Genomic DNA, 27397 nt, shown 5'->3' on the forward strand with positions numbered 1-27397 from the left:
CTACAGTTCATGTGCATCTGTTTGCTAATGTTACCACCACAAAGCTGCTGGGCATACCAGACCAAATGAGGCTGTAGTATGAAAACCCTGGAGTGTACTGAACCGAGCAGGAATGTGTTTTATCTGTATTTAAATATTTATATATATATATAAATTTGTCATCAATGTGTTTTGACATTGAAGACAAGTTTAATTGTCTCATTTTAAAATTTGTGAATCATCCCGTGTAAACTTAGGTCAACAATAAAATGTAGGGAGGGGGTTGTTGTTGACTTCCACCTTCACAGGGATGCTATCAGGAGAGTCTTTACATTTTAACACACAATAAAGACTGCAAAGATAATAATAATATGCAAAATGAAATCACATAATAACTTAAATAATAAGTTAAAACAGAGAAAACATCAAATATCAAGTGGGTACAAAGAGGTTTTCTACTTGGAAAGCATCAAGTCTGTGTCACACTCCTCACAGACAAAGAGATAAAATAGAGGAAAAAGAAAAAAGACACTTAAGGATTTGGCAACCTTTCCTGTAACACTGTGACTCAACGGCCTCCTATGGTGAAAAATTGTAAAGCAGAGACCTGAGGCATGGAAAGAAACAGAGAGAGAGAAAGAGAGAGAGTGTGTGATTCAGTGAAAGTGAATGGTTGTGACTCTCCTACCCATCACTGAGGGGGGAGAGGCTGAAAAAAGAAAGGAGCAGGGAAAGGACGGAAAAAGGGGGAAATGACTGGCGACTGTGTGGGAAGAGAGAGAGAGGAGGGGCTTAAAAAGTATGAACTTGTGTATGATTTAGCTGCAGGAAGCATTAAGAAGGGAGAAGACTGCACACGGGACGTGGTATACTCACTCTTTTGGGGGCTTTACTGAGGACGAGATGTCTTATGGTGAGAGTGAGACTTTTTCCACCGGGTCACACTTTTTCTAGTGCGCTCCCTCACTCCTGAGACTTGTCTTGGTAATAAAAAAAAAGTGAGAGAGAGATCCGGAGCGTTCAGCTTGAACCCCGTGTTGCGTTTTTTTTTTCTTCTCTGGATCTGTGCGTAATTTCTGTCCAGGATCGAAAAGAAGGGCGACATCACAACAAGACAAGGGCGAGGGATCAGGACAGAGATCAAACCAAGTGGGGGAAAATGAAAGCCGTCTTGGATTTCTACTTGGTTTTCCTCACGCTGCATACTCCCGGCGTGCTGTCCTTGTCCACACGTAAGTTGCACACAGATGTCCATCGATGCGCAAAGTCGTGGTCTTGCTGGGGAAGGGTTTTAGTCTCGGTTGACTGTTTTTTTTCTTTTCTTTCTTCTGTCATCTTGGAGTCCACTGAGATCAGTTTAATCCATGTGTCACCCAGAGATGTAAGTGTAAACAAGGCTGTGTGACACTGTCCTGCTCGGGTAGGCATGATAGAAGATAAAAGTGGTGCAAAAATGGACTTCAGCAAAAGTGCATCATATACTTGGAGGTTTTTTGGTCAATGCAAACACTACAGAGCAACTACAAGTCCTCACAGGACTATGATTGGAAGTGATATCGAACAAAAATACTATTTCATAATGCAAACATTACATAAAAGCTGCAAGGAAGGAAGGATAGTAGTATAGTCATATTAAGGTCACTAACTGCAGTGGACAGGACCACAGATGAAGTGTTTCCATAAGTGGATAAAACTGACACAAGCCAATGAAAATCCCACATATACAAATAAAAGGGATAACTCATTAGGTAATACTGTATTTCTGTTCCCAATACAAAATAACTCCACAGATTCTTTCCAAAGATGTCTTACATAATAAGGGACCACTTGCACAGGACACACTGGATCCACTAAGGTTGATTTCTGGAGACAATGAAAAAGGACAAACGCCACTTTGTCCATTTGACAGCTCCTGTTATTGATGTGCTCCTGCTGAAGTATATTGGTTGTATCCCTGCAGAGAGAGCTCGTCTCCCAGGAGGCAGAATTTCAACAAGTCAGGCCATAATTCGTTTAACACATGGAGAGCATGGGGGCTTTATGAACCGCAACAAAACAGTGACATCATTTGCTCGGGTTTTGGAGAATGTTAACCGGCAGCTTAATGCACAGTAAGGTAAATAAATCAAAGTTATGTCCGCTTCCCTCTGTTAAGTGGCTGGATTAGTTTTTATGGTGAGCTCACTGGCACAGAACAGCTCCTTGCAGAGGATCTCCTGTTATCCATCCTGTTTGAAAGGCGCTAATAAAAGAAAGTGTAGTTGTAGGGGCTTAAAGGAGACAATGGGCTTTGATCATGAGCTGCTCTGCTGTTTATTGTAAAGCCTAATTGGTCATTACTGTTTTACTCACTGTAATAATGGCTGGTACTTCCCTCCCTCACTCAGTGCTGTGGTTTTAGATACCGCTGAAACGTTGAACAGTTAATATGTGGAACTTTCTTGCTAACATATAATTAGATTTTAGTGCAGCTCATAATCAAATAAAGTTAAAGTGAACTGTTAAGCATCTAAAGAGGTAATAATGTGGAGTATAATCATTTAATACTGAAGTCTGACTCTAAAATGCACATAAAAACACAGCCTTTTAATCAGAAACTAACTTCCCATGTCCAAAATTCCCATCTCTCCTGCCTGTGCTTGCCTTAATTTGACTTGGCGTGAGACAAGATAATCTCTCCTCTTTCCAGATAAGAGCATCTAGTTAAATACCTAAAAACTTATATCTATAAAAACAGGAAGAAAAGATGAAGGCGCACACATCCGCTGTTGTCTCCTCGGTCTCTTTTCAGATGGCGCTGCATGGCTCATTGTCACTAAATGTTGCATGACTCCTTCTACTTGCCTCATCTGCGCCGGCCCCTCAAAGAGTTCCACATGAAGGTCTATTGTGGAGCAGACAGGAGGAAAAGTATAGGCTGTCTTTGAGCTGTTACATGGATGAGTGAGGAGTAAATAGTTCTTTACAAACAGGAGCGGATGTACTTTTGAAAGAGTGACAGCGTAAATAAGAGGCTGTTCTCAGTCCATCACAGACATTCATCGGAGACCTCTTATTATTAAACCTTTTCCTCTTTGCTTCTCAGCTCAACCTGCCCGGTGACTCCATGTCCCGCTGTCGTAGGGCTATAAGATCAGTCTCTGCCTCGATCGGAGAGCGAGCTCTTCAAGCCTCCTCGGCCTCTCCAAACAAATAAGATTTTACAAGTCATTTCCTCCAGTCAGTGTGTCGAGCAGAGACAATAAACAGCAGTAATTGTGTCTCACTCTGTGGTGTTTGAACTGTGAGGGAAGGGGTGTTAGAGGGCTTCACACCCCGCTTTGGGGCAAGGTCCCATCCTCAGCACTTGGAATACATAAACACTGATTGTTATTCAGCTGGATCAGCATATTATTGGCTAATCACCCTCCTCCTCCTCCTCCTCCACTCCCTTTTACTCCACAACTGTATCCGATGACAAAGACAACCGGCCTCTGTGTGTGTGTTTGTTTCCATACATGTGTGCGCATAAATGTGCGCCGTGGAAGTGTTGTGTCAGTGTTGGAGACGGGGTTATGATTTTTCTCTTGGTTTGGAGTCACGGTTGAATTAAGTTCTTCAAAGGCGGCTTCTCTCATAAAGGACCACACAATGTCTGTCAGCGTGAGGTGGCTGGCAGCTGAAGAGATGTGGCCCCAGGCACAGATTTGTAGTGGTCTGACAAAGTGTTGACGCTGACGAATGTAAACTTTTCCTTTCTTTCTTCTATCGTTCTGCTGCTTTGTTCACCTGCAAGCGAGAGCACAGGCGCGGCGAAGCTTTGTTTATTCACGCAGATTGAGATCTCGATGTGTTTTGGAGGAGACGCCGTCACAACAAGCCGATTTAGTCACACAGATGCAGGAAAAGAAACATTCACGAACATTATTGGAAGAAGGGGAAAAAAAGCACCTCTAACTGCAGTTTGTTTGGCAGTTTGCCACTTGTGTGGTTGTAATTTAATATTCAGTTTTAAAATATGATAACAAATGATATGTAGTTTATTTATTAAACCACTTTTATTTGGAGGATACCAAATGTTTTACAAGATTAAAAACCAAAAACCACAGGAAAATAAGGAACAGCTGAAGAGAATTACTGTAAGACAAGTGAGAGACACAATTAGAACCAGATCGAATGAAAAGCAGGAGGAAAAATAAAAAGATAACAAACAAAAAAATGAAATGAAAAAGAAATTGGCAAAAAAACAAACAGTGCATGCTTTACATCACTACTGACATTTTGTCTCTTTTTTCTTGGTTTTGAACCTTTCCACATAGTATATTTTTTGTCAAAGCCATGCTATGCTATGATGTAGGAAGTGTTTTTAAACTTTTTCTTGTGTCACTCCTTTTTTGTGACATTCACGCTTTACTTGAATACCCTGTATTACACAACATATTTAAATTTAGATGCTATATCTAAATGTGACAGTGAATTCAGCCCCCTCAGGTTGGTTCTCTCTTTTTCAGCGATTATCCTGTACTATGTCCATACATTTGAGGATAGCAACACTCACCTTATCTCCTAGAGAAAGCTCCTAAAAATGTACTAGATCCTACATTTACCATAATGATGCATCTTTCCAATGCCACATCTGTAGTTTGTAAAGACCTAACTGAAGATGACCTGATGACATCGCTATGACGTCGTCGACTACACACCAATCAGCATGTTGAGATATTCTTATATCATTAAGTATCACCCTCCGTTATCCATCTCCTCCAGATGTAGCAGTCATATACCCCCAGGACCCCGTCCTTCTCATGGGGTCCAACTTGACCGCCAGCTGCTGGGTCCACCCCGACCTCGGCGTCCATGCCAGCTCTCTGTTCTGGACGCTGAATGGTCAACCGCTGCCCACCTCCCTCTACAGAGTGCTGAGCCCCACCAACCTCAGCGTGACGCTGGCAGGACTCAACGCCTCCAGGCAAACGTCCGGAGACAACCTGGTCTGTCACAACCCCAAGGGACACATCTTGGCCGGCTCCTGCCTCTATGTGGGGAGTAAGTTCAAGTTTGTCAGGGGCTGTGATTCTGTTTGTGAGCGTCTTGTGGTGGAAGATTATTTCATATTTGAGTCGTTTTAAGATGCATTTTTATTGATTCTCCTTGTCTGACTGGAGGGAGTTGTGGCAGATATTTCAAGTGTCCCTCCACAGTTGTAGCTGTATTGTATTAGTATTCCCGGTGAGAGGCCTCCAGTGTGTCACTTTGTGATGCTCTGACCACCTGTGTGGTCCATTACTCGCACTATCACTCACAGAGCGTGGGTCTGACATTTTGCACAGACACACACACACACACACACACACACACACACACACACACACACACACACACACTACTAAGTACTTCTGTACTTATGAGGGCATTGCCTATTCCTGAATGTTTTTCCATACTTTAAAGCAAACTTAAATTGTGATAGTGTTGATGTGGTATCTTAATAACAACATAAATATAAAATAATCTCAATTTCTCCAAGGTGAATCCATATTTTAATGAAATAGTTCGACATATTCAGAAGTATGCCCATTTGATTTCTAGATGACAGTTAGATGAGAAGATCAATACCATCCTAAAGTCGATTAACTTAGCTTAGCATGAGGACAAAGGCCCTGTTGTTCACCCTACCATTAAAATGATTCTCTACATAAGTTTGTTTCTTGGCCAATCCAGCTGGTTTTATTTTTCAAGAATCTCTCCATCTTACCAAAATTCAGCAGTTAACTGGATTAGTACCTTCTTATTATGACCAATAAACAGGATGACTGAGGCTACCCAAACCAAACCAATGCCGTAATAAGATGGAATTCTCCTTTAACCTCAAACAGCCTTTTGGAGAAATGAGGACCACCCAAAATGCCCTCGCGTTTTAAAAATGTCCTCACTCTCGAGATCTAAATTTACAAATGGTCATCGAAAAGATGAGGTACACACACACACGCACGCGCACACACACACACACACACACACACACACACACACACACACACACACACACACACACACACACACACACAAGGAGCTGCAGTCATGATCTTAATCTCTGTGCGACACTGGCGTTGAGCACCCTGTGTTCTGAGAGAGGAGGAATGTTGGCAGGGATCCTGAGTCTGACCAAATCAGACTACACACACACACACACACACACACACACACACACACACAGCGCAATTAAGAAAAAAACACCATTTTCTGAGGAACATCACTAATGGGTGAATTACACTCAAGGGGAAGGGGCTGAAGTAATGGCTTGAGGTAACACTATGCCCTCTCTGACCGTATGTCTCTCCTTCGCCCCCTCTCTCTCTCTCTCTCTCTCTACTTTCCCACTCTTGTCCTGTCGCTCTCTAACTTTCTCTCTCTTCCTCCTCACCCATTTCTCCCCTCTCTCTCTCTCTCTCTCTCCTTTTTTCCGTCTCTCCCTCTTACCGTCCCAGTGCCTCCAGAGAAGCCGGTCAATTTGACCTGCTGGTCCAGGAACACCAAAGACCTGACTTGCAGCTGGGCACCAGGAGGAAGAGGAGAGACCAACATTAGCACCCAGTACACACTCAAGTACAAACTCAGGTATGTACACTACACACACATCACAGCTACACTGAGAAAAGTTAAAGTTATTTAACCCATAATGCAGTTTAAAAACAGATTATTCATAATATAATTACTGTTGTATTGCTTTGTAAAGACATGTTTCACTACCATTACCTGCAGTGCCTATAGCTATGGTTTCTGAGTAATGACTAGACAATTAAAGACAGAGGGTTTAGTTAATGGTCAGCTCTGTTCAGTATCCCAACTTATCCTGGATATTACAACATGTAGAGACGTGCAGTGAATTTTCAAAAAGCCTGCAAATGAAGTGAGTGCAAACCAAGAAAAAAACATCTTGGTGAGCATGTTGCAATTGTTTTTCCTCAAAATCAACATGTTTTTTGTACTACTGTCAGACCTGAAAAAACACCCAATAAACCACATAAAAGTGGATCTGGAAAGAAAACCAAATACCATATCTTTCTGGCAGATCTCAATTTGAGAAAAATGAAAATGAGTTTCAGATGGGTTGTAAGAGATATAAAAGGGAAATGACTTGACATGCATTGCCCACAGGCGTGCCAACACATCTCTCATGTAAAACAGATTAGTGTAAATAATGAAACTTAATAAAGAATCACTAATGCCAGACTAACAATTTAACTAGTGACAAATTCTGTATCAGATTCATTATTCACGGATATTGAGTTGCTGCCCTGGACTTTTCCTCAGTACTTTGTGTTTTCCCTCCAGGTGGTACGGCAAGGAGAAGGAGTGTGAGGATTACACTCACACGCAGCCTTACTCCTGCAGCATCACCCGGGACCTTCACCTCTTCACACCTTATGAAATCTGGGTGGAGGCCTCCAACCAGCTGGGACGGGCCACTTCTGACGTCATCACCCTCGACATCCTAGACGTCGGTGAGTGTGGGAAGTGGTGAACTTTGACCTTCTTTCTTTTAACCGCCGTTTCTACAGCTTTAGATCCCCATATCATTGACCCCCAGGATATAATCTATAGGTAGGACAGTGGACACCAAACTTTTCAGGCTTGGGAGCCTTAGAAATGAAGCAGTATCTCCATTCATCACAGATTGCAAATGCTTACAACATGGAAGCAGCCAATCCAGTGAGGGATTTTATGTTTTTTTCTTCTCGTTTTTTGACTGTCCACCTGCTTCCTTATATTTTCCTTGGGTTTGCAAATATACAGTAACCTAAACACCATCGCTCAAACATAAAAAAAACCAAAAGTTGACTAGACGACAATAATAAACTACAACATCTATGTAAAATTCCTAAGCTTTGTTTTCCCTAAAAATCTTCATTCATTCTTTATCTTCAGTTTAACTAATCCAAGCTAACATGAAATTAGCTAGCTCGATTGTTATCCAGTTAACTAGACTCCAGAGACGCAGTTGGAGGATGGATTTGTTCATTACTACACAACCATTTTTTTCTTGGTATTAAATTTGGGGCTGGAGCAGGGAGGCATATTAGCTTAACATTAAATCCATCAGCCAACAGCTAAATAATGGATAAAAAAATACAAGTTATCTTACCAAATCTCTGCAGTTTAATGTGTAAGAAACTTTTACAATCTGTATTTTTACAAGCAACGTGTCAGATATTATCTCTGTGACTATTTACTTCCCATTCCCAGTCATTTAAGCTGGTATGTAGCTTCATATTGAATGGACAGATATTCAGTGGTTTGGTATCATTCCTCTAAACTCTAACAGAAATGTAAGAGAGGTTAACGGGGAAACCGCCCTTGCACAGATAAATCTTTGTCTCTTTTATTTCTACAGACAGGACATTGGCTTGAGTTCTGTGGCTTCTGTCTTTTGAAGAAAACTGTTCACATGTTCTCATTCAGCTTCACACTGATAGGAGCTGAGCGCTGTTCCCTTTTAAAGCTTTGTTATGCGCTCCGTTGCTTAGCTTAGCGTAGCTTAGTGTGGTTTAAGCAAACCGAGCATGCAATAAGACCAAATTATTCTCCTCACCCTTCACACCAACCCCCACCGCCCCCTCAAAAAAACACACACACTCATGTCCACACCTGGACACGCGTAGGTGTGTGACGAATGGAAACACCCTGTCTTTTGATGAGCTGAACTTCTCTTTACTCATGCCCACTAGACAAACTCACAGAAAACGCTCGCTGACCCCGTTTTTATGAAGTGCTGGAATGTTCCATACTGATCCTCGGACCTAATCCCATCTCAGAACTGACCGAAAAACCCCTGAGGCCTGAAGAGTTTGGGCTTTGAGGCTTTAAAACTTGGACCTGACAATAATGCAACCTGATTAACTTGCACCTCTTCACCTGGTTCACCCCTAACACGCTGCTAACGGTGCCCAGAGGATGCCATATAGAGTTTCAGAGGTGAACACGTCATTGGTGATCAAACTGGAATCCCTTTTCCGTTCCCTGATGTAAGCACGCACACACACCTGTTGACACGCCTTGAGGCCAGGGCCGGACCTGGTGACAGTGTAGAGGCAGAGTGTAGGCGGTTTCTGGACCTCTTGCGTGGACGTGTGTGTGCGTGCGTGCATTTTGTTTCACTCAAGTTGCCCTCACGGATCTTTTCGGGGATGTTTCCACAACAACGGCAGCGCGTCATAAAACACAGAAACCACACCTGCATGCTTGAGCTGCTCTGACTCACTCTCGTCTTACCGTCATGTCCAATCAGTAATAAAGGCGAGGCAGGACAACCTTTACATTCCTCAGTCACGGGGAGTCCTCTGAAACCAGGAGACTAGAGGCAACTTGTATTGGTGTCTCACTCCAGAGGCGAGGATGTGCCGAGGAATGACGGCATATGTAAACAATGACTGATTTTGTAATCGGTCATGTCCCATTGACTCTTATTACTAAACACCTAACGTGTAGGAAGAAAGCATTTGCTGTCATCGTGCTCTTTATTACACTTGAAATTTTTTTTTAAATGACTTATGCTGTTGCTCCACATTAAAATGCCAAGAGCAACTGTGGTTGCAGTAATTTTAAGTTCAATTTCAATTAATTATCTCGTTATCTCAGGATACCTTTGGTTTTCTTGGGAACAGGGTAATTCTGACTGAGACATGTTGTCTGTCTTTCCAATTGAGAAGTTAAAATTAGAAAGGCACCTTTATATGTAATGCCAAATGTTTAATGTATTCTTTTTACACAAAAAAAGCCTGCAGCCATCATCTCAGCAACAAGTAAAAACTCCATTTAGAGTAAAGGGGCAGCAGCCTCGTTGTAGCCTGAGGGGTGAATCGCAGGGCAAAGAAAATCAAGGCAGAGCTAAACTGCTGCTAAACACATGAATAACTGAATATACAGTGTGACAGCAATACAACTCTGTTTAGAGAGATTTTGGTGAGTGAATCAGATGGAAATCCAAAATGTAGAGACAAACAGATGATTGTGAAAAGAAAAAAAATACACTCTTTGTTATAATGAATCCATTATCATCGGAAAACAAATATCTTATTCCACAACAATGAGCAAATTAAATTGTGGATTTCAAGATAAAAGATAGAAGTATTACTAGCAACTATTTGAATAGTTTTTGTTCCATTGGTTCAATCTAAACCATCAACCAAACATCAAGTTAATTGTATCTTCACTCTATTCTTTCTACCTAATATCACGACTTAGTCTGAAGTGATTATCATTATTTCCTGATTGAAAGTCATAAAGCTCAGTTAAAAGTGTTTTTTTGTTTGTTTTAAAGCTTTAAACCATTGATTTTCTTAATTTTCCTGTTTAAAACAAATGTTTTTCCAAGATGGCTGACCACCACCATTGGATTTTTTTTTAAATCACTCATGCCACAGTTTGAACGAACACATTTTACTTTAGAGAGAGTTTATGAGGCTTGTTGACCAGAAATAAATCCTTGCGTGTCAACCTCCACTTTTCTCCTCCGCTGAGTCCTTCCCGTCTTCTTCTTTCGCTCCTGGGCCGTCTTGTTTGTTTACTGGTAAGGGATGACATTATGCAAAGGAACTGCAGTTTCTATTGAAACGATCTCAAAAGACCAAAACCAAAGGCGAGGAAAGTTATAGTAATGGTCTCTTGCCACATGTTTGTTTTTCAAAATGATAATCGTTGTCAGATGAAAAACCACCTCCAGCTCACACACGTCAAGACTTCAGAAAGCGGAGGGCTCTTAGAGACCGCAAACCTCCGCCAATGCCGAACAATCCTTAGACGTGCTCTAACACATGAAGATATACCACCTACCATTTAGAATTTGAATTGAATGCATTTCTTGACCCTGCAAACAAAACCATAGGATGTAGGGAGAAGCCCCTGTTGCCATAGCTACAAATCATAATCTGGGCCATCTGTCAACCAGAGGTTTATTATTGTGATCTTGGGATAGAAATAAATGTTTTGATTGTAGTAAATGACTCATTACAATTAAGAAAAGTGAGTTGCTCATAATGACAAACCAATTATCCACCAATCATCACAGCACTGGGAGCTTTTAAACAAGAGTTAGCCACCTGCTACGTAGCAAAGATAGACTCCATGAGGTGATCAAGTTGTTTTGGCATCCATCTTGAATGGATGTCAAGTGGTTAAGAGCACATCCCATGTTGGCAATGTTCAATGTAATGATCGCCGGTTAACTCCCAACTGTGCCGAGCTGTCTTGCCAATCTCCTATCAATTAAAGGCAAAAGTTGCCCCCATCCCAAAAAAAGGTCCTTGGTCACGAAAAATATTCAAGTTAATCTGAGTAAATGTGGATATGTGGGATTAACACAGCAGCTAATTGTTATTTTCATTTTCTAATAATCTGATGATTCATTTTATCATGATTATTTGGTTTATAACATGTCTTAGAATAGTGGAAAATGGCCATTGCATTTTCCCCCAGCCGAAGCTGATGTGCACTTTAACATCCAAACAAAATTAGACCATAAATTTGCTCATGAAATATTCACCTTGTTTCCACAGTTTCAGTTTTCTCTCGATGAGATCTTCCTTCTTGACACCCCCTCTCCCGTCTCCTCTCCCTTCCAGTGACCACCGATCCTCCGTCAGGTGTGGCCGTGAGTCGTGTCGGGCAGTTGGAAGACCAGCTGAGCGTTCGCTGGGAGGCCCCGCCCGCTCTCAAAGACTTCCTGTTTCAGGCCAAATATCAGATCCGCTACAGACTCGAGGACAGCCAAGACTGGAAGGTAAACGACACAAGGACGCACAGTCATGAGGACAAACTTTTAGGATTGAGCTGCTCTCTGTCTTTTTTTGTCTCTCGCACTCAAACAGACACGTATCACTGCAGCGCTGTTTCAGCTGTTTCTCATCCTCCCGCTGTAATCACCTCTAATCTAGTCTGATTGAAGCCTCTGCTGCCAGATGAGTTAATAGTTGGGCCGGTCAAAAACTTTCATAAGTCATAAATCTAGAAGTCATCTTCTGACCGGGTAAAAAACACAGGCCAGAGCCACTGTGTATACCTCTGTTTAAGCTTTTAATGAATGAAAAACACAGTGTACAACCTTCAGCTATGCAGATGGTGCTTTCCAGAATCCACTCGAGTCCTCTGGGTAGGAGTGAAGATTCTCCAGTAATTAAGGGGGAATTACACAGATGTAATATAAGCAAGTCTTTGCTCGCAAAGGTGGAGGAAGAAAAGAAAAGGGGAGTGGAGCGGCGGCGGCGGAGGGATGGGACCATTTTTCGAAAGGAGGAGAGAGAAGACTTAAATCCAAGTGCTTTAAGGGTTTGGTGGTGAAAACAGGACGCTGTAACCAACCTTAATCATGAGGTCATGCTGAGGAATGGAGGGATACATCTCAACTGTTAATGTCTTCAATATGGCTGTAAAAAAAAAAAAAAAAAAGCACAACGGTGACTTCTGCCGATTTGGCCTCCACACGTCACATCATTAGCCCTCTGATGCCTGTAATTTCCGCGCTCTGTTTTCTGTTGGAGTCGCCCTTAACAAGTGTTTACAGACTGAATGCCAGAGAGAAAGTGGGGGCTATTAGACAAGACTGCAGCGTGTGTGTGTGTGTGCATGCTTCTTTCTCTGCATATATTTGCCTGCGTGTGTGTCCCAGCCCTGTAATAAGTAATAGAGAGCAGATTTTACCCAAACGAGCACAATTACGTAAAAAATATTTTCATAAACATGCTGATCAGAAGCCACCAAACAATGTGGCGTGCATGCATGTTTAGGTCTGTACATGGTTTGTGGTTGTGTTTTCTTGATTCTGCTCTGTGTTTTCGTTTATGCCAGTAGGTATTTAATACTGCGGTCAGACCTCCAGTGTGTTTGTGACTTGTTTTTTTTCTGTTGTCTGTCATGTAGGTGATGGACGATGTTGGGAACCAGACTTCCTGTAGACTGGCTGGACTGAGACCTGGCACCGTGTACTTTGTCCAGGTAAAGCGTGGATACATGCATCCATGTGTTACCATAACTGGTAACTGGTGTGTGATCCAGAGCGTTAAAATGTGTTGTACTTTCCGCAGGTCCGCTGTAACCCCGTGGGCATCTACGGCTCTCGCAAAGCTGGAATCTGGAGTGAGTGGAGCCATCCCACTGCTGCATCCACACCCCACAGTGGTGAGCACACACTCATGCACACACATTGCGTCTCAGTTCTCAGGTTTTGAGAGGCTCTTGGTCCATTTGAAGAGGTACTTTGTGCCACTAAAAATTGTTTTGGACCACATATCCTGCAGTCCTCTCCCACTGTTTGAAACTGCCAACCTCATGGAAGAAGTAGATGGTGTTATTCTACCCTTCTTGTCCAGTCTTTAAGCTTGTGTTATGTTGTCTTCTCCTCTTCCTGAAGAGCGGTTAATGTCGGGCTCCTGCGACTCTAAGTCCAGCGGGGACTCCAACTCTACCCTGCGCAGGGAGCTGAAGCAGTTCTTCGGCTGGGTGCGGAAACACGCCTACGGCTGCAGCAGCATGTCCATGAAGCTGTACGACCAGTGGAGAGTGCTGATGCAGAAATCCCACAAAACTCGCAACCAGGTAGGTAAGCATCACTAATGCAAGGATGAAACACAGACACACACGCACAACATGTGTTGCACATACACATTCTTAAAAAAAATTTTTTTAAAAAAAGCTGAGTTGTAACAGATTTTGTCTTTTTAATTCAGGTTCTCCAAGGGGATAAATCCTAGCACATGCTGCATTTACAAGACGAGAAAAGAACTGTGTGATTTGTGTTTTTGTCTATGTGTGTATGAGAAATGAGAAAGAGATTGTATTCGTATATGGGAATTATAAAGACAGTTTTGTGTGGATACCAGCTACGGAACGTGAGAGGACATCCAAAGAAAAACTGTGGAATTACTGCATCTTCTCCACCCGACACGACGTCGGCCGCTCTTGCCTGAAAGCTGCGAGTGGGAAGGACGGAGAAGGTGGACTTGTCACAGACATCCCGCTATCATGTGGCCTAGAACAGAAAATTGTAGCATGAAAAACCTGGACATTCAGTCAAGGTATTCAACAGGTACCGGCTCCAAATGGGCGCAGATGTGGTTAAGGCAGATTCAAGCGAACAAACAAACAAAAAAAACATACACACAAGTGTTGCCGAAGCATCTAGAAGTATTCTGTGACCTTCCTGGGTTCCTCCTGTGGATTCAAAGCACCATCTAGTGGCTGATCAGCGTCCATGGAGACTCCAGTCAATCAAAGCTTTCACTGTGGTCATGATGTAAAAGGAAAAAAAAGTACCGGTAACTAATTATCATTCAGTATTTCTAATTCATGCTTTGTTATATAAGTGGATAATCTGCCAAACTGGTTCACCCAGGATTCCTCTTTCCGAGTGACAGTAAGTGACTGACGACATGATGGTGTTTGTGTATGGAAGCGTTTCACTGCCTTTATTTTTGTACTGAATTGTGTACCAGCATATTTAAAACTGTATAAAGTTATGTTTTATTTCCTAAGTTATGTTTAGTTAGTAAAGAAATATCAATGACTGAAGCTGTTATTGATCTCTGGTGTTGTTTTTGAAGAACGTTGTCAGAGCAGGAGATTTAGGAAATCACCTGGATCCAGTCCAAGTAGCTGTTTGTGTGGCTAAAGATGACAAATGTGACACAACAACCACATTTATCCTCATTTGATCTCTTTATAAAATGTGAGATTGTAACAAGTATTTCTGTTGAAGCAGTCTGGGAAGTGTGGAGGACGACCAAGAACTCACATCCACATTGAAGCTGGGATTTATCAGCTTACCAGACTTCAACCTTACCTTGCCTGCGCACGGACGCCTCTATCTTAGTGACAGAAGCCACATGAACACTAAACGTCTTTAGTCGAGGTGCCACAAGAATTAAGGAGCTCAGTGACAGGCCACTGTAATCAAGGTGTGCCATTCAACTAACTCAAGGAACACTAAAGTGTGCACTGATGCTGCTTCTCTTGTTCCAGGCATACAGCATTTCTAAAAGGCATATTTCACCATTTTGACTTTTTTTTCACAATCTAAACTGGTAATATTAGTTGCTTCCCAAAGTAGAGAGAGAACCTCTAGTTAGTATATTTACTGTATTAAATATTCTGCATTAAATCTGTATTTAGTGTAAGTATTAAGATATATTTATATAATATATTTATATTTTCCTATTTTGGAGCCAGAGATTTCTTTCCAGAAAAGAACAAATGTCTCCACTCAGAATGAACCTGAGTAGATGTTTAATCAGTGACTTGCAGGGTATTTAAAAGTAAAGCAGGAAGCACTCAGGTCAGGAGTTTGAGGGATCACCTTCTCCTGCAGAGAGACATCAAATTAGACACTAGTGGAAGTCAAGGTCACTGTGTACACTTGCAGTAAGGAGTAGCAGGGGCTAATAATTGTCATCATGCACATGTGATTTAAGTTTCAATGTAACAAACATATTTCCATCCCACAAGTTTAACCCCAACAGGAAAAAGGAAGCACACGAGTGCTTAGAAAACAGAAAATGATTGCAGCTGAAGAGGTGTTAGGTAGGCCAGGTCACAAACATAAAATCCCACATGATGGCGCTATGAACCCGTTGGCATAACTTTCAGTTTAATAAACTTTCTGATTTGTGAATGAGCTCCTGCACAAAATGAAAAAAAGGAGTGGAAAAACAACAAGCTGTGAATTAATCCTGGCTACATCTCCTTTCAGCCCCATGTCAGTTAGTTTAATTTTTTTCACGTATCAGTGTTGCTGCATATTGTCTCACAGATTCTCAGAGACTTATTTTGCTCAGCAGCAAGTTTATCTCCTGGTTTGCGACGCTGCAGAGTCTTGTTACTGAGCCTGTGACCACTCAAGAGTCACTGGTGCTTAATATTTAACCAGTGTGGGGTTTTTTTCTTGGTCATGGCTCTGCACTAAAGGCTTTAGTTACCTCTGAGCTCAGGAACAGACTGAGAGAGCAAGAGGGTGAATTTCTACCTGAGTTTCTCACACTGCAAAGTAAACAGCGTTGTCTTTGCCAAAGGTTAATCCTCCTCAGGGCTCCTCTGCCACAGTTGACACTTTTCAGGCGCTGCCCTGCTGCTAACCTCGCTCACAAAGGGTTTAGTATGGAATATGCTGCGAGTTTTCTGGCAGCAAACCCAGTTCCCACAATCACAGAAATTACTTTTGAAACTGGGATGAAAGTCTTGAGCTTTTTTTTATCCTATTTTAAGCCCTGGAACAAGTTTTCACTGATTAAATGGAGGTTCATTCTAGATTTGAAATATACTTATCTTTTGTAAATCATTATAAATAACAAAACTATAGTTTATCAGTCTTAGTTCTGTTGTTCTGTCTACTTGTCTGATCACTGTGGTTCAAGAACAAGCAGACATTGTAGAAATAATGTAGGCTATTCGAGGTTTTAAAAAAATCCTGCTACACAAATTCATTTTTTGTACTTACATTATAACCTTTTGCAAAATTGTTAGCCACTTTTATCTAAATGAAATCTCTCAAATGTAGTGGATTAGGAGGATAAAGCAGAATTTGATGGAGAAGTCAATAAACGCACCTCATAACTGTGAAGATGAGATTTTATGCTGATATGAAATATGAGCAAGGTCAAATTTTAATACTTACAAGTCCATGGTTTTCATTACAGTGATGTTCAGCAAAAGAGGATCAGTGTAAGTCCTTTCATTTTTAATAGCATGTATACAAGGTGCTGTTAGTTACAGTATACATAGAGCAGTTGAGAGGTTCACCACACTATAGCGGTGTTGTGCTCTTGTAACCTAATACCCTGGAATAGGATGACAAATGAACTACATTACATCTTACTGGCACCGTTACAGAGCCTTCAGACTTGACATCAACAGAGCACTTGCCCTCTGAATCCTGAACGTTAAACATATGATCAGCAGCTCAGAAGCTTTTGCTCCACGTTCGACCATCACAGACGTTAATAAAGACGTCTCAGTTCCAAACAGTCAGTGGTTCAGGTGTTTTTAGACTTGACACGGTTTGACTTTGGAGGGGGAGAGCAGGGTTGGGGCGGGCGTACCCAGGGCCCCGGTCAATATAGGGTTTCTTCACCTTGTGGTCATGTATAATTCAGGGAGGCCTGTGAGGCCGTCGATCACCTGGAGAGAGCTGCACAAGAACAGGATGTGTCTGAAGTGACAGAGGACCCAAGGAGGGAGAGAAGAGGACGAAGAAGAAGAAGGGAGAGAGAGGTTGACAGGTATGGAGGAGGTGGTGAAGAAACGGCCCATTATCTCCGCCAAAGAAAGAGGTTAGTTTAAGAAATGTGTGTTAATGTATGTACGTACATGTGTGCGTGTATGTGTATGTGTGTGTGTGTAAGTGGGTTATACAGTACACACATATGGACTGTATTATAGCTGAACTGGTTTTGGTATAACATCTCAGAGCATTATGCAGTCATTGCTCAATACTTGTTTGAGATTTCTACTTTGTTTAAAATCTATTCCCAAACAAGTGGAGGAAGGACGCTAAAATGCATAACCATAGAAAATAAGTCAAAGAGCTCCATATGGAAATCATCAGAGACAGCACAGGCTGAGCTCAAGCACAGTGGGTGTGCTATACTGCAGCTTGGAGATGAATCTGTTGCATCATTTTCATCACTGTCCTCCTCCTCCTCCTCCTCCTCCTCCTCCTCCTCCTCCTCCTCCTCCTCCTCTCTTCTTTCTTTTGTTTCTCACCGTCAGGCCCGGGACCTGCACGTTACGCTCTGCCCCCTACAGTTGGATACATCAATCATGACTACACCAAACCCAACAGCCCAGCGTACACGTTCCACAACCGCATGACCTGTGAGTTTTCATGTGTTGCACTGGTCGGCGGCAGCAGTTCAGCTTTCACCTACTGACGTTTCATGTTCACCTTTTATTCAATGCTTAATACCTCTGTATCAGGTCAAAACATGTCTGTTTGTTGCAGTGGTCCCTGTGGACTCAAGCCCAGGACCACGGTACCATGTTGGTGCCAAGGTAACGCGGTTTGGTCTAATGGAGACGCCATCCTACTCTATTTTGGGCAGAGGACGTCGACCAGGAAGTAAAGGTGACATAAACTCCCCTATCACTGGTTTATTTGGCCAGTTACATGTACAGTATGTACTGTACATGTTGGCTAAATCATCTAATTAGAGGACATGCAACATACGTATGTACTGTAGTGTTCATTTCTTTGACAGGCTTTTGTAAACTGTAAATTATAAATATATATATTATGGTATATTATTATACAATCCTACATAGAACAGTGGAAAACTAGAAAATGATAAGGTAAGGATGGTTAAAGGACTATTTCTGCTTGATCTGGGTTGAATTTCTCTGCATCCTCTCTAAGTAGGACTTCTGTGATAGATAGACCGCCTGATAAAAGTCATAAGTTTTAAGAATACAGCAGCAGTAACCAAAATAATGTTAGTTTCTTTTGTTTAAAAACCCATACAGGTGAGCTGTTCCACACTCCTGGGCCAGGGGCCTACAGCCCAGAAAAGGCTCCACCCCTCAACGCTCAGCGCAGACCTCCGTCCTACACCATCGGCAACCGCACCAGATACCGCTCCGTGGACGCCGTACCAGCACCCAACAGGTGGCAGATAATCAACTCTCACCAAATCAGCCTCAGTGTTTTAAAACTCTCATCTGAACTTTTCTTTTCTTTTCTTTTCTTTGCTCCACCAGCTACAGCCTCCCTAATCTTCTGGGTTGCCAGGTTCCCAACAAACCCTCCAGTGCCAGCTACAGTTTCTCAAGCCGGAGGAAGGTCGGCGCTCCGGCTGAAGATCTCTCCATGAGCCCGGGACCGGGAAAATACAACAGCACCCACCCAGATATCTACCGCAATCGCCAGCCCTCCTTCTCCATGCAGAGCCGGACTAAGAGGCCCAATTACTCTGCTGTCATTCCCGGCCCCGGTGCTTACAGCCCGGAGAAATCTCACCCACATCTCCGCAAAGCCCCGTCCTTCACTCTGGGTGTCAGACACTCAGAGTTCGTCACCCCACTAGTCGTGTATGTAGCTGATTAAACATTCTGTGGGTTTATTTCAATCACTTTTTTTTATTCAGTTTTTCACACAGTGTCACTTAACCCTCCTGTTATGTTGCAGGTCAAATTACATTACACACATACACACACACACACAACCTCTCCCTATTCTCTTGACCTCATCTATAAAGTGCGAGAGTGCAGGTGTTTTTGACGGAAACTTTTTACGTTCCCGTGGGCAAACTCCATGTACTGCTTCCATTCTCTCTCCCTGTTTCCTGACATATTTCTATTATCCTATCTAATAAAGGCAAAAATGCCCCACAAAATAACTTAAATAAATAGATGAAAAAGTTAGTAATGAGATGTAAACAATGCTTATAAATATTTTTTTGGTTTCTGACACTTGTGGATAAATAAACATGCACCAGGTCAAACTGACCCTGCAGGAGCGTCATTGTTGTTCTGGAGAAATTAACATAACAGGAGGGTTAAATAAAAAATGTCAGCGAAAACAAACCAACTGAATTACAAGAAACACTCTGTGGAAATGTACTTCTCTATAAATATAACAAAATATTAATATTGTATTTGCAGGTAAACAACAATGTCTCAGGCTTGTCTGCAGCTCTTAACTTTGACTTTACCAGCAGCTTAATAGGAGCGAGGTAATTAAAAAAAAAGGGTTGTGAGGATGCATGGCTCTCTATGGCTCTGTACTTGGTATGGTGACATTCACAGGTGAGCTCCAGGTGCTGCACTCGCCCAGACCCAGCAGCTCCATCGCACACACCTGGAACAGGTACACCTGCACTGGGGTCAGCTCCTTCAGCTCAATCTTGGTGCTCTCCACTGGGCCCAGCTGGAGGAGAAGATGTACGATGTCATTTTAATTAAAACTGTTTTCTGGTTAGCATTCATCATCTGGAAATATATGTGCTCAGTTTATTAATGATTGATGAAAAGTTGTTATGACTACTTCATAGATCAGATAAAAAGCCTTTTATGAGAACAACGTTTGGGTTGGCAGGGCATGAAACATCTATTGGCTAACATTGATCATTTATCATTTCTGTTAGGTAATAGTGTAGTTCTAAATGACTTTTATCCTCAACATACTCACACTCTCTAATTAGTCCTGAGGTTTGGATAAGACATATTCATAAAGTGTTGACTCAATCAGCCAAAGGACGTTTTCCACAATAAAAAAAATGTTTTTGTTCATAACTGATCAATGAAGCCCTTGTAATTTTTTATATAGGACAAATAATAGTCACTACCTGCAAACAATAAATCCTTTTTAATCTCATTGATTTATTGGGAAAATGTGTATAATAACGGTTTAATAATTTAACACTAATGCCTCACAATGAAATTCTGCTACATTTGTTTGGTCAAAATAATCAAAAGGAGTGGCAAATAACGAAACATTAGAGTTTACAGAGGATGGAACTTTCTGAAATTTCCTACATGCAAACAATTCTGCGTAATTTTGAAATGCCACTTGTTAGGTTGGTTTGTGTCGTGTGGGTGTGGGTGGTCAGATGTGGCACTCTTACATTGACTGTTTTTGGGGAGCCCCTGTTTTCCCACTGGTATCTTAGCTGGTATTTCAGGGGGAAGATGTCCAGGTTGGGCCAGGTGCGGGGCGGAGACCACTCCACCAACAAGTCTCTGCTATTATGAGGGGAAACCCGGACATGTTGAGGAGGGTCTGGTTTCACTGTGCAACGAAACAGAGATACAGAAGGGAATCTTTACACTTCCTTGTACAGTACTGTATGTAAAACTGTCAGTGTCGGTAATAAAACATTCATTACTTTCTTCTGATTATGTAAAAATGCAGCACTTACCAATTTCCTCCAACATAAAACTTGTGAGATGGGAGCTGCTGCCGCCAGAATAAACCGCTGTGACATTGATGATGTAGTCGGTAAGAAGCTTCAGGGTGGGAAACTGGCAGTACCAGAGCTGAAATAGACAGAAGATTATATGTGATGCCAAGTTGTACATATTATTTATATATTTTTTAATAAAGCATATACTGTATTTTATATGTTTTTAGTACTTTCCATCAGAAAAATGCTCAAAATTGAAATCAATTGCTAATTTCTGCACATAAATGCAGCTTTATTTTTTTTTAAAACTGATGAAATTGCAACACTGTGCTGTTTTTTCTCTTGTCTTACTGCATGCCAAACCTAAAATTTGTTTGTGGTCTGTTGCGGCTAAAACAAGAAATGTGAAGAGGGGTTTTTCCAATACTCAGTCCACTGTGACCAGTTTGTAGATGGAATTTAAAGTAGTTGGATCAAGATGATATAATTTTTTGATTTATTTATTTCCATCATGTCATTCTTTATAAATGAGTAATGCGTGCTTGGTTTCATTTTGGCTCAAGTCTTGTTGTTGTGGAAACCCCCCTCCTTAGCTAAAGTTTGTATGCAGATCACAGCTGGTACCTTATCAGATGAGGATGACGACAATGACGATGAGTTTAACGCAGGGGATGAAGAGCCGGGTGGGATGAGGTGGCACTGATTGGTAACCGTCTGGTTGTGTCTCTCTCTGTAAAAAAACGCACAAATACATTCACACACATACCAATGTCATCCAGTGATGACACAGAGGAGGAGGAGGAGGAGGAGGAGGAGGAGGAGGAGAAGGAGGACTGTTGTTTTCTTTGTCAGATTTACCTGTAGGTGGCGATGTAGTGTGTCGGTGGAGAGTTAGGTGGCTCAGGCCAGGAGCAAAGAGTCACGTTTGGATAGCTCGCACACCAGCAATGCACTCTGGGAGCAGAGGCAGCGTCTGCCGGGAGAAATCACATTTAGTCCAATAATATGCAACATGAGCAGAACACAAATACACAAGATATCTATCTATCTATCTATCTATCTATCTATCTATCTATCTATCTATCTATCTATCTATCTATCTATCTATCTATCTATCTATCTATCTATCTATAAAAAATAAATAGTAATATAATACAGTTTTTCTCACATCACTATTAACATTTGCACAGTTTGAACAGTTAGTGCATTTCTCAAAACAATTAGTACAAACTGCAAAACCTAGTGGATAACCTGCAAAAGTGTGTCACTTGATCAAAATGGAAAGTGCATCCCTCAAAAGCAAAGAATTCATGGCAATGAAACTGTCAGTATCATCAAAATGAGAAAAATCTTGACACCGCTGTTTATGAACAAGACAGTCAAATAGCTTTGTCATGTTTTCATTATGACAGTTTATTCTCTAAGTGTTTTCCAATGCAAAAAAGTCAGGTCTTGGTGACACTACCTGGAAATGCCCAAGACAGCACTACACACTACTTGTACAGCCATGTGAAAACTACAGTACAGTTACACTTTACTGTATTTAGTGGAGTAACTGATACTGAATACGTATGTTTCACATTTTTACTGCATATGCTCTTTGCAATTCTAATTTGTTCACAGCATTGTGCAAAAGAAAAATACACTATAGTCATCTATTTACAAAGAAACATAAGAAACACCCTTAGGGTAGAGCTGTGCACAACCTTAAACAATATTGCAGTACATATTGTAACTGAACCTGTATTGTAAATCATTCCTGCACATCCAGACCTTCCTGTCTGTCTGGCCACATATTTCTATCTACATCACTCTGTCAATTGTAACAATTGAAATGGATTCAATATTCCCAAACATATTCTCATCCTTGCATTGTATCTCTTTCAACCTTACAGTAAATAAAATTAAATTACTGCAGAATGATGAGTGAATCTTGTGTGTGAAAGCAAACACACATATACCACACTCACACACCACAGGCAAAACACTCTGTACTGTATATTGTGAGAGATGAATACTCACTCCCTGAGGTAGAAGTCGCTCTCAGCAGGTCCAGTGCTTGGCCTCCGAGAGCACACATGAGGAGAGCGACAGTGACACACACACGTCCAAACATTGCAGCCATCAGCCTGAGAGCGTTAATCACCACCTGATGTTTCTCGTCTAAAAAGAGATCAGTCAACCTTCCAAGATAATTCTGCTCCTTTGTTCCTTGTTCTCTTTCTCTCTTGACTATATGATCTATATCATTAATAGGTGTCAAAGTTCTCTGATAGCAGCTGGGCTCCTCGTACCGCTGCTCTCTCTGTGTGTTTTGAGCAGCAGCTGATCAGCGCTTTAAAGGCAGACGCGGTCAGAACGAAAGAGGAACAGCGGTTGTGGTATCTCACAGGAAAACCTCCTTGAGAAAGACCCGTTGGGTTTATGTCTCTGTTGATGCGTCAACTTTCCATGTGACATAAAGAAAAACTTAGAGTGATACTTGATTTAATATTGTATTTAAATTGGTTACAGTTAAATAACAATATAAAAAGAAGCTCAAATGCTACATAGATTAGGTGTGCATAAGAAGACAAAGCTTCATCAGTGGGTAAAGTCTTTCTCTGCTGGAGAGAGATGAGAAGTTTGGTGCAGCTGCTTGGTGCATTCAGGTACTCTCTTCTCTTCTCATCCAGTCTGCCCTCTAGTGCACAAAATCCAAAATAACAGCTACAGAAATCGTATGCATGGTGTTCATAACAGTGTGAGTTCATACAGCTCACTCTGTAAGAAGTTTGACCAGTCCACAATGTCCAGTTTTGGCTGATCTGCAGCCTGCAGTCTGAGCTGTCACACGTTCTCTTGATTGTCTCTGTGAGGCCACGACAGCTTCTTGCTGCTCCAGCCGCTCAGGGAGCCGCCGTGGAGGGTCCAGCCCAGCGCCGGGGTCCCGTCCTTAGTTACGCCGATGCCATGATGATGTCCCCCGCTGGACGTCCTCAGGGAGGTGAAGGCCTTGCTGATCCAACTGTTCTTTGCTTCCTGCAGGTCGTTGGTCAGGAGTCCTTTCTGGTGCTCCAGCTCCTGTCAGGAAATAACACACATTGTTACAATACTTATTTTAATTGTACTTTAATAGTATTAATTTAATGTAATGATTAAAATATAAATATCTTTTAAATGTGATTTCAATATGGATTACTTGAGTCAGTTAATTGTTTCATATAATCACATTATTATTTTTCATTATTTATGTTTAGACTGCTCAAAACATACTTTAATGTTGCAATAACTGGAACCAATTCAATTCAATTCAATTCAAACTATTATTGATAATTAATAACTATACTTTTTTTATAAATATTATGGTTAATTATCATACTATATTATTGTTATAATACTTACAGTACATTGAATTCCTACAACAGCCATAATGAATAGCATTTCAAGTTAGCAACAAAAGAGAAAAAGTGCTTGTCATATACTGTACATAGTGTTATTTATGTTTACTTCCAGTATATCACAGAACTGTTACAGTGTTTCTGTAGAGGAAAATTATTATAGAAAGTGAAGACATTATTTTCCACTTTGTCATTTTTTTCCCAAGGGGCTTACTGAGAATAAAGGTTGGATTTGAGGTTTCAGGTTAAAACTGGGATTAGTTTATATCAGAACTGACGCTTGTTGCCTCATGAATGAATTTCCGTTTTTTCTTCCCGCTCTAATCTTCTGTCACTTCTGCTTTCTTACGCTGTCAAATGCGCTCCACTTCTTTTACTTTCAACAGCTTAATGAAAATGTTTTACATCAGGTTGAGGTGTATTCCCCAGAAAGTCCCCACAATCACAAGTGCAGTTTCAAAGACTTTCTTGTAATTAGCCTGTTGTTTGATCAGAGCACTGAAAGCGTGTGCACTGATGTGTGTGTGCTGGTAGCGCATGTGCACCAACATTTACCTGGATTTTGCACTTAGCCTCCACCATCTGGAGTTTGGTTTGTGCCAACTCCCGTTCCAACGCCCTGATCTGAGCCTTGAGGGACTTTTTCTCCTGGTCCTCCCTCCTCCGCTCTGGCTTTTCAAGACCTTCATCCTCCTCCTCGCCCTGGCCCAGCTCACGCAGCCCCTGGCTTTCTGTTGGAGAGGTCTGACCTGCAGTGGGTGGTTTGTATTTTTCCAACACATGCTGACAGCGGACGCAGGCCTTCACTGCACTCTGTAGATAAGGAGAGAAAACAGATAAAACATTAGAGAGGATGACAACTTTTCCGCCCCACGTACGACACACAGCGATTAAAAAGCGACTGGAATAAATGATCTTTAATGAGAAGGTTGAGCAACAGAGGCGTTCGCTCCTTTTGAACATGTTTCCTACAGCGTGGTGTTAGAGACGAAGCCTGACAGAGATAAAAGATGAAAGAGATTAAAGTATATGTTGTCACCTTGAGTGAATCCAACTCCTCTTTGTGGGCAGCCTGCTGCCTCTCCAGACGGTTTGTCAGCTGAGAGCAGATCTGAGAGGAAGAGCATCTGATATTAACATCATTAGGCAAAGCACGAGCAAATTCTTTATTAATATATCTTATATAACATGTGCTTCCTGATACCCTGCAGATAAGCTTTATATTTTTCAGATTCTCTCTACCTGTTTGTAGTCTGCAACAATGCCCGACGACCTCCTGACCTCCTGCTCAGCTTTCTCCAGCTCCCTCCGAAACACCTCCTTTAGCTGGAAGAAGAAAAAATCCTTTACTCCTTCCTGCTTGTGAGTACATAACATGACTTTGTAAATCATCAGACGTGTGGATATGTTTGCTCTTGCCATTGCAGCTTCTTCTTCCTTCCCTCTCTTCTCGTCCTCTGTGGCCTGCAGCCGGTGTCTGGACTGCAGGAGTTCGTTGGTGAGTTCGTCCACCCTGTCCTCCGTCTGTCAGAAGAGCACAAGCAGCACGAGACGTTAGCATTGTGTATCTTAGCATTTAAATTAGTATTTTATCTATGTGAATGAATTAATTACTTATGTTTTTTTATCAAACAGCTGTGCCCAGAGTTACAGTACAAGATCCAAACAGCTACATTTAAAAACATGTTAAAAAGGGTCCAAAAAAAGAGAAAACTAATGAATTCACAAGATGTAAATCAACCAAATTAAATAATCTAGTAGTTTTTTAAAACTTAAAAACTTTTAACTTTGAAAACTTACATTCACTCACTCAGTTTCAATCACCTCTACACCAGGATATTTCAGGGCTTTGTTGAACCATCTCAAAAAGGGGAAACTCTTAAAGAATAAATGTATGCTGCATGTCTCTAAAGATCCAATGACAATCCATTCAAACAGAAATGAAGTACAATTTGAGCTCCAGAGCTGAAATGTAGAAGTGGATTCTCAATAGTGACCTTCAGCAGGTGATTATTCATTTTTAAATTAAACTCTTTTAGCTTTTCTTGTGAGGGGCTGCAGCTAATTGTACCTTGTCCAAAGCGTTCCTCAGGGCGACCTTGCTGCTGATTAGTCTGTGGGCCAGGTTGTCGTTCTCCTGCTCCAGGCGGAGGCTGGTCTGCTGAAGCCGGTGGTTTTCCTTCTGAAAAACACAGAAATATATTTTTTTAAAATCTATCAGGGTCTGTTGCACACAGAAGCATTCAAACTGCAGTCCTTCAGACAGCTAAGCAGTGGAAATCAGGTCATTTCAGAAAAAGAATAGCCTTAATTTCCGCTGAGCTGGAGAAGAACTGCACACTGGGACTGAGTTTTAACAATGTTTATTTTATCAGTGGATAAAAATGACTTTCATGCTTTTATTACGAGAGGAAGTAAAGGATTTCTGACCTGGTACTTGTCCAGAGTATCTCCATCATCCATTATCTGAAGCAGGCCTTCTCCCAGTTTAGCTTTCTTTGTTGGAACCTGAGACAAAAGACTTAAGTGTAATTCAACACAATAATGTAAAAAAAAAAAAAATACTGTCACATTTGACTGAAGTGAAGAAAGCTATCTCCAAACAGATCTGAAGCTGGATTTAGTATGAGTATGAATATACCAAATTAAGAACAGGCCGCAAAATACAGATGAAGATAAGATAAGAGCTGAAGACATGATGATAATTTAGGACTAACAGTGGAATGAAGCATGAAATGACAATTTCTATATCTCAGATATCTAAAATTAACAATAAGAATTAATTTCACTTCTCTCTCTTGGCCTGCAGAGAAATGTGTTTTATTTTTGCAGTTTGCCATCTGCTCATGGTTGTGTAGGAAGCGTGCAGAGAGGACATTATGTTTCATTTTTGCACTAGTATAACTCTTGAGCATCTGTTGGTGTCATAAACATTGCAAATATAAGTTTTGTATTTGCAGTTTTTAGGTTCACTGCATTGACCAGAAAGTTTCATAGCATTTCTAATCATTTATATCAGAATTAACTTGCCTGATATATAGTAAATGAATTAAATTCAAAAGTGAGTCTTACTGTGAATCTGGGTCCCGTTTCATCCACTAGACAGGCCAGGATCTCCTCCTCGCTCATCTGCTCCATAACCTGGGCATCGTATGCCATCATGACAGACACCTCCTCCATCAT

At 41.4% G+C, this 27397-nt stretch overlaps 4 protein-coding genes across 4 annotated transcripts; 2 read left to right on the top strand and 2 right to left on the bottom strand.

Annotated features, from left to right (window-relative positions):
• The first annotated feature begins 901 nt into the window (after positions 1–901).
• On the top strand, positions 902–14404 carry crlf1a (cytokine receptor-like factor 1a). Its single transcript, XM_083998246.1, has 9 exons — positions 902–1211; positions 4726–5004; positions 6441–6570; positions 7288–7457; positions 11574–11731; positions 12868–12942; positions 13032–13125; positions 13358–13542; positions 13674–14404. Exons 1-9 carry the CDS (start codon positions 1139–1141, stop codon positions 13695–13697), a joined length of 1188 nt encoding a protein of 395 aa, XP_083854372.1. The 5' UTR covers positions 902–1138; the 3' UTR covers positions 13698–14404.
• Positions 14405–17218: 2814 nt separating this feature from the next.
• odf3l2a (outer dense fiber of sperm tails 3-like 2a) lies at positions 17219–19036 on the top strand (the record flags this gene model as incomplete). Its single annotated transcript, XM_083997886.1, has 5 exons — positions 17219–17267; positions 17707–17811; positions 17939–18061; positions 18457–18598; positions 18691–19036. 5 exons carry the CDS (start codon positions 17219–17221, stop codon positions 19034–19036), a joined length of 765 nt encoding a protein of 254 aa, XP_083854012.1.
• Positions 19037–19650: 614 nt separating this feature from the next.
• On the bottom strand, positions 19651–22999 carry ebi3 (Epstein-Barr virus induced 3). The gene is made up of 6 exons (XM_083998058.1): positions 22857–22999; positions 21693–21807; positions 21459–21564; positions 20850–20967; positions 20556–20719; positions 19651–19858 (listed from the first exon to the last, which is right to left on the bottom strand). Exons 1-6 carry the CDS (start codon positions 22957–22959, stop codon positions 19703–19705), a joined length of 762 nt encoding a protein of 253 aa, XP_083854184.1. The 5' UTR covers positions 22960–22999; the 3' UTR covers positions 19651–19702.
• A 664-nt stretch (positions 23000–23663) lies between these two features.
• LOC311005961 (rab GTPase-activating protein 1-like) lies at positions 23664–27397 on the bottom strand (the record flags this gene model as incomplete). The annotated part of the gene is made up of 8 exons (XM_083998562.1): positions 23664–23897; positions 24770–25027; positions 25254–25325; positions 25457–25540; positions 25634–25738; positions 26286–26396; positions 26645–26722; positions 27287–27397. The coding sequence occupies 8 exons, from the start codon at positions 27395–27397 to the stop codon at positions 23664–23666; spliced, it is 1053 nt and encodes a 350-aa protein (XP_083854688.1).

This window comes from Trachurus trachurus (genome assembly GCF_905171665.1).
Source record: "Trachurus trachurus genome assembly, chromosome: 22".
NCBI classification, from domain to species: domain Eukaryota; kingdom Metazoa; phylum Chordata; class Actinopteri; order Carangiformes; family Carangidae; genus Trachurus; species Trachurus trachurus.

Excerpts from the sequence above, each read along its gene's own strand:
- crlf1a (XM_083998246.1), top strand. The coding sequence starts at position 1,139 with ATGAAAGCCGTCTTGGATTTCTACTTGGTTTTCCTCACGCTGCATACT. Across the intron at positions 1,212-4,725 it reads CGTGCTGTCCTTGTCCACAC|ATGTAGCAGTCATATACCCC; the intron begins GTAAGTTGCACA and ends CATCTCCTCCAG. Across the intron at positions 7,458-11,573 it reads CCTCGACATCCTAGACGTCG|TGACCACCGATCCTCCGTCA; the intron begins GTGAGTGTGGGA and ends TCTCCCTTCCAG.
- ebi3 (XM_083998058.1), bottom strand. The coding sequence starts at position 22,959 with ATGGCTGCAATGTTTGGACGTGTGTGTGTCACTGTCGCTCTCCTCATG. Across the intron at positions 21,565-21,692 it reads CACTACATCGCCACCTACAG|AGAGAGACACAACCAGACGG; the intron begins GTAAATCTGACA and ends GTTTTTTTACAG. Across the intron at positions 20,720-20,849 it reads TTTTATGTTGGAGGAAATTG|TGAAACCAGACCCTCCTCAA; the intron begins GTAAGTGCTGCA and ends TTCGTTGCACAG.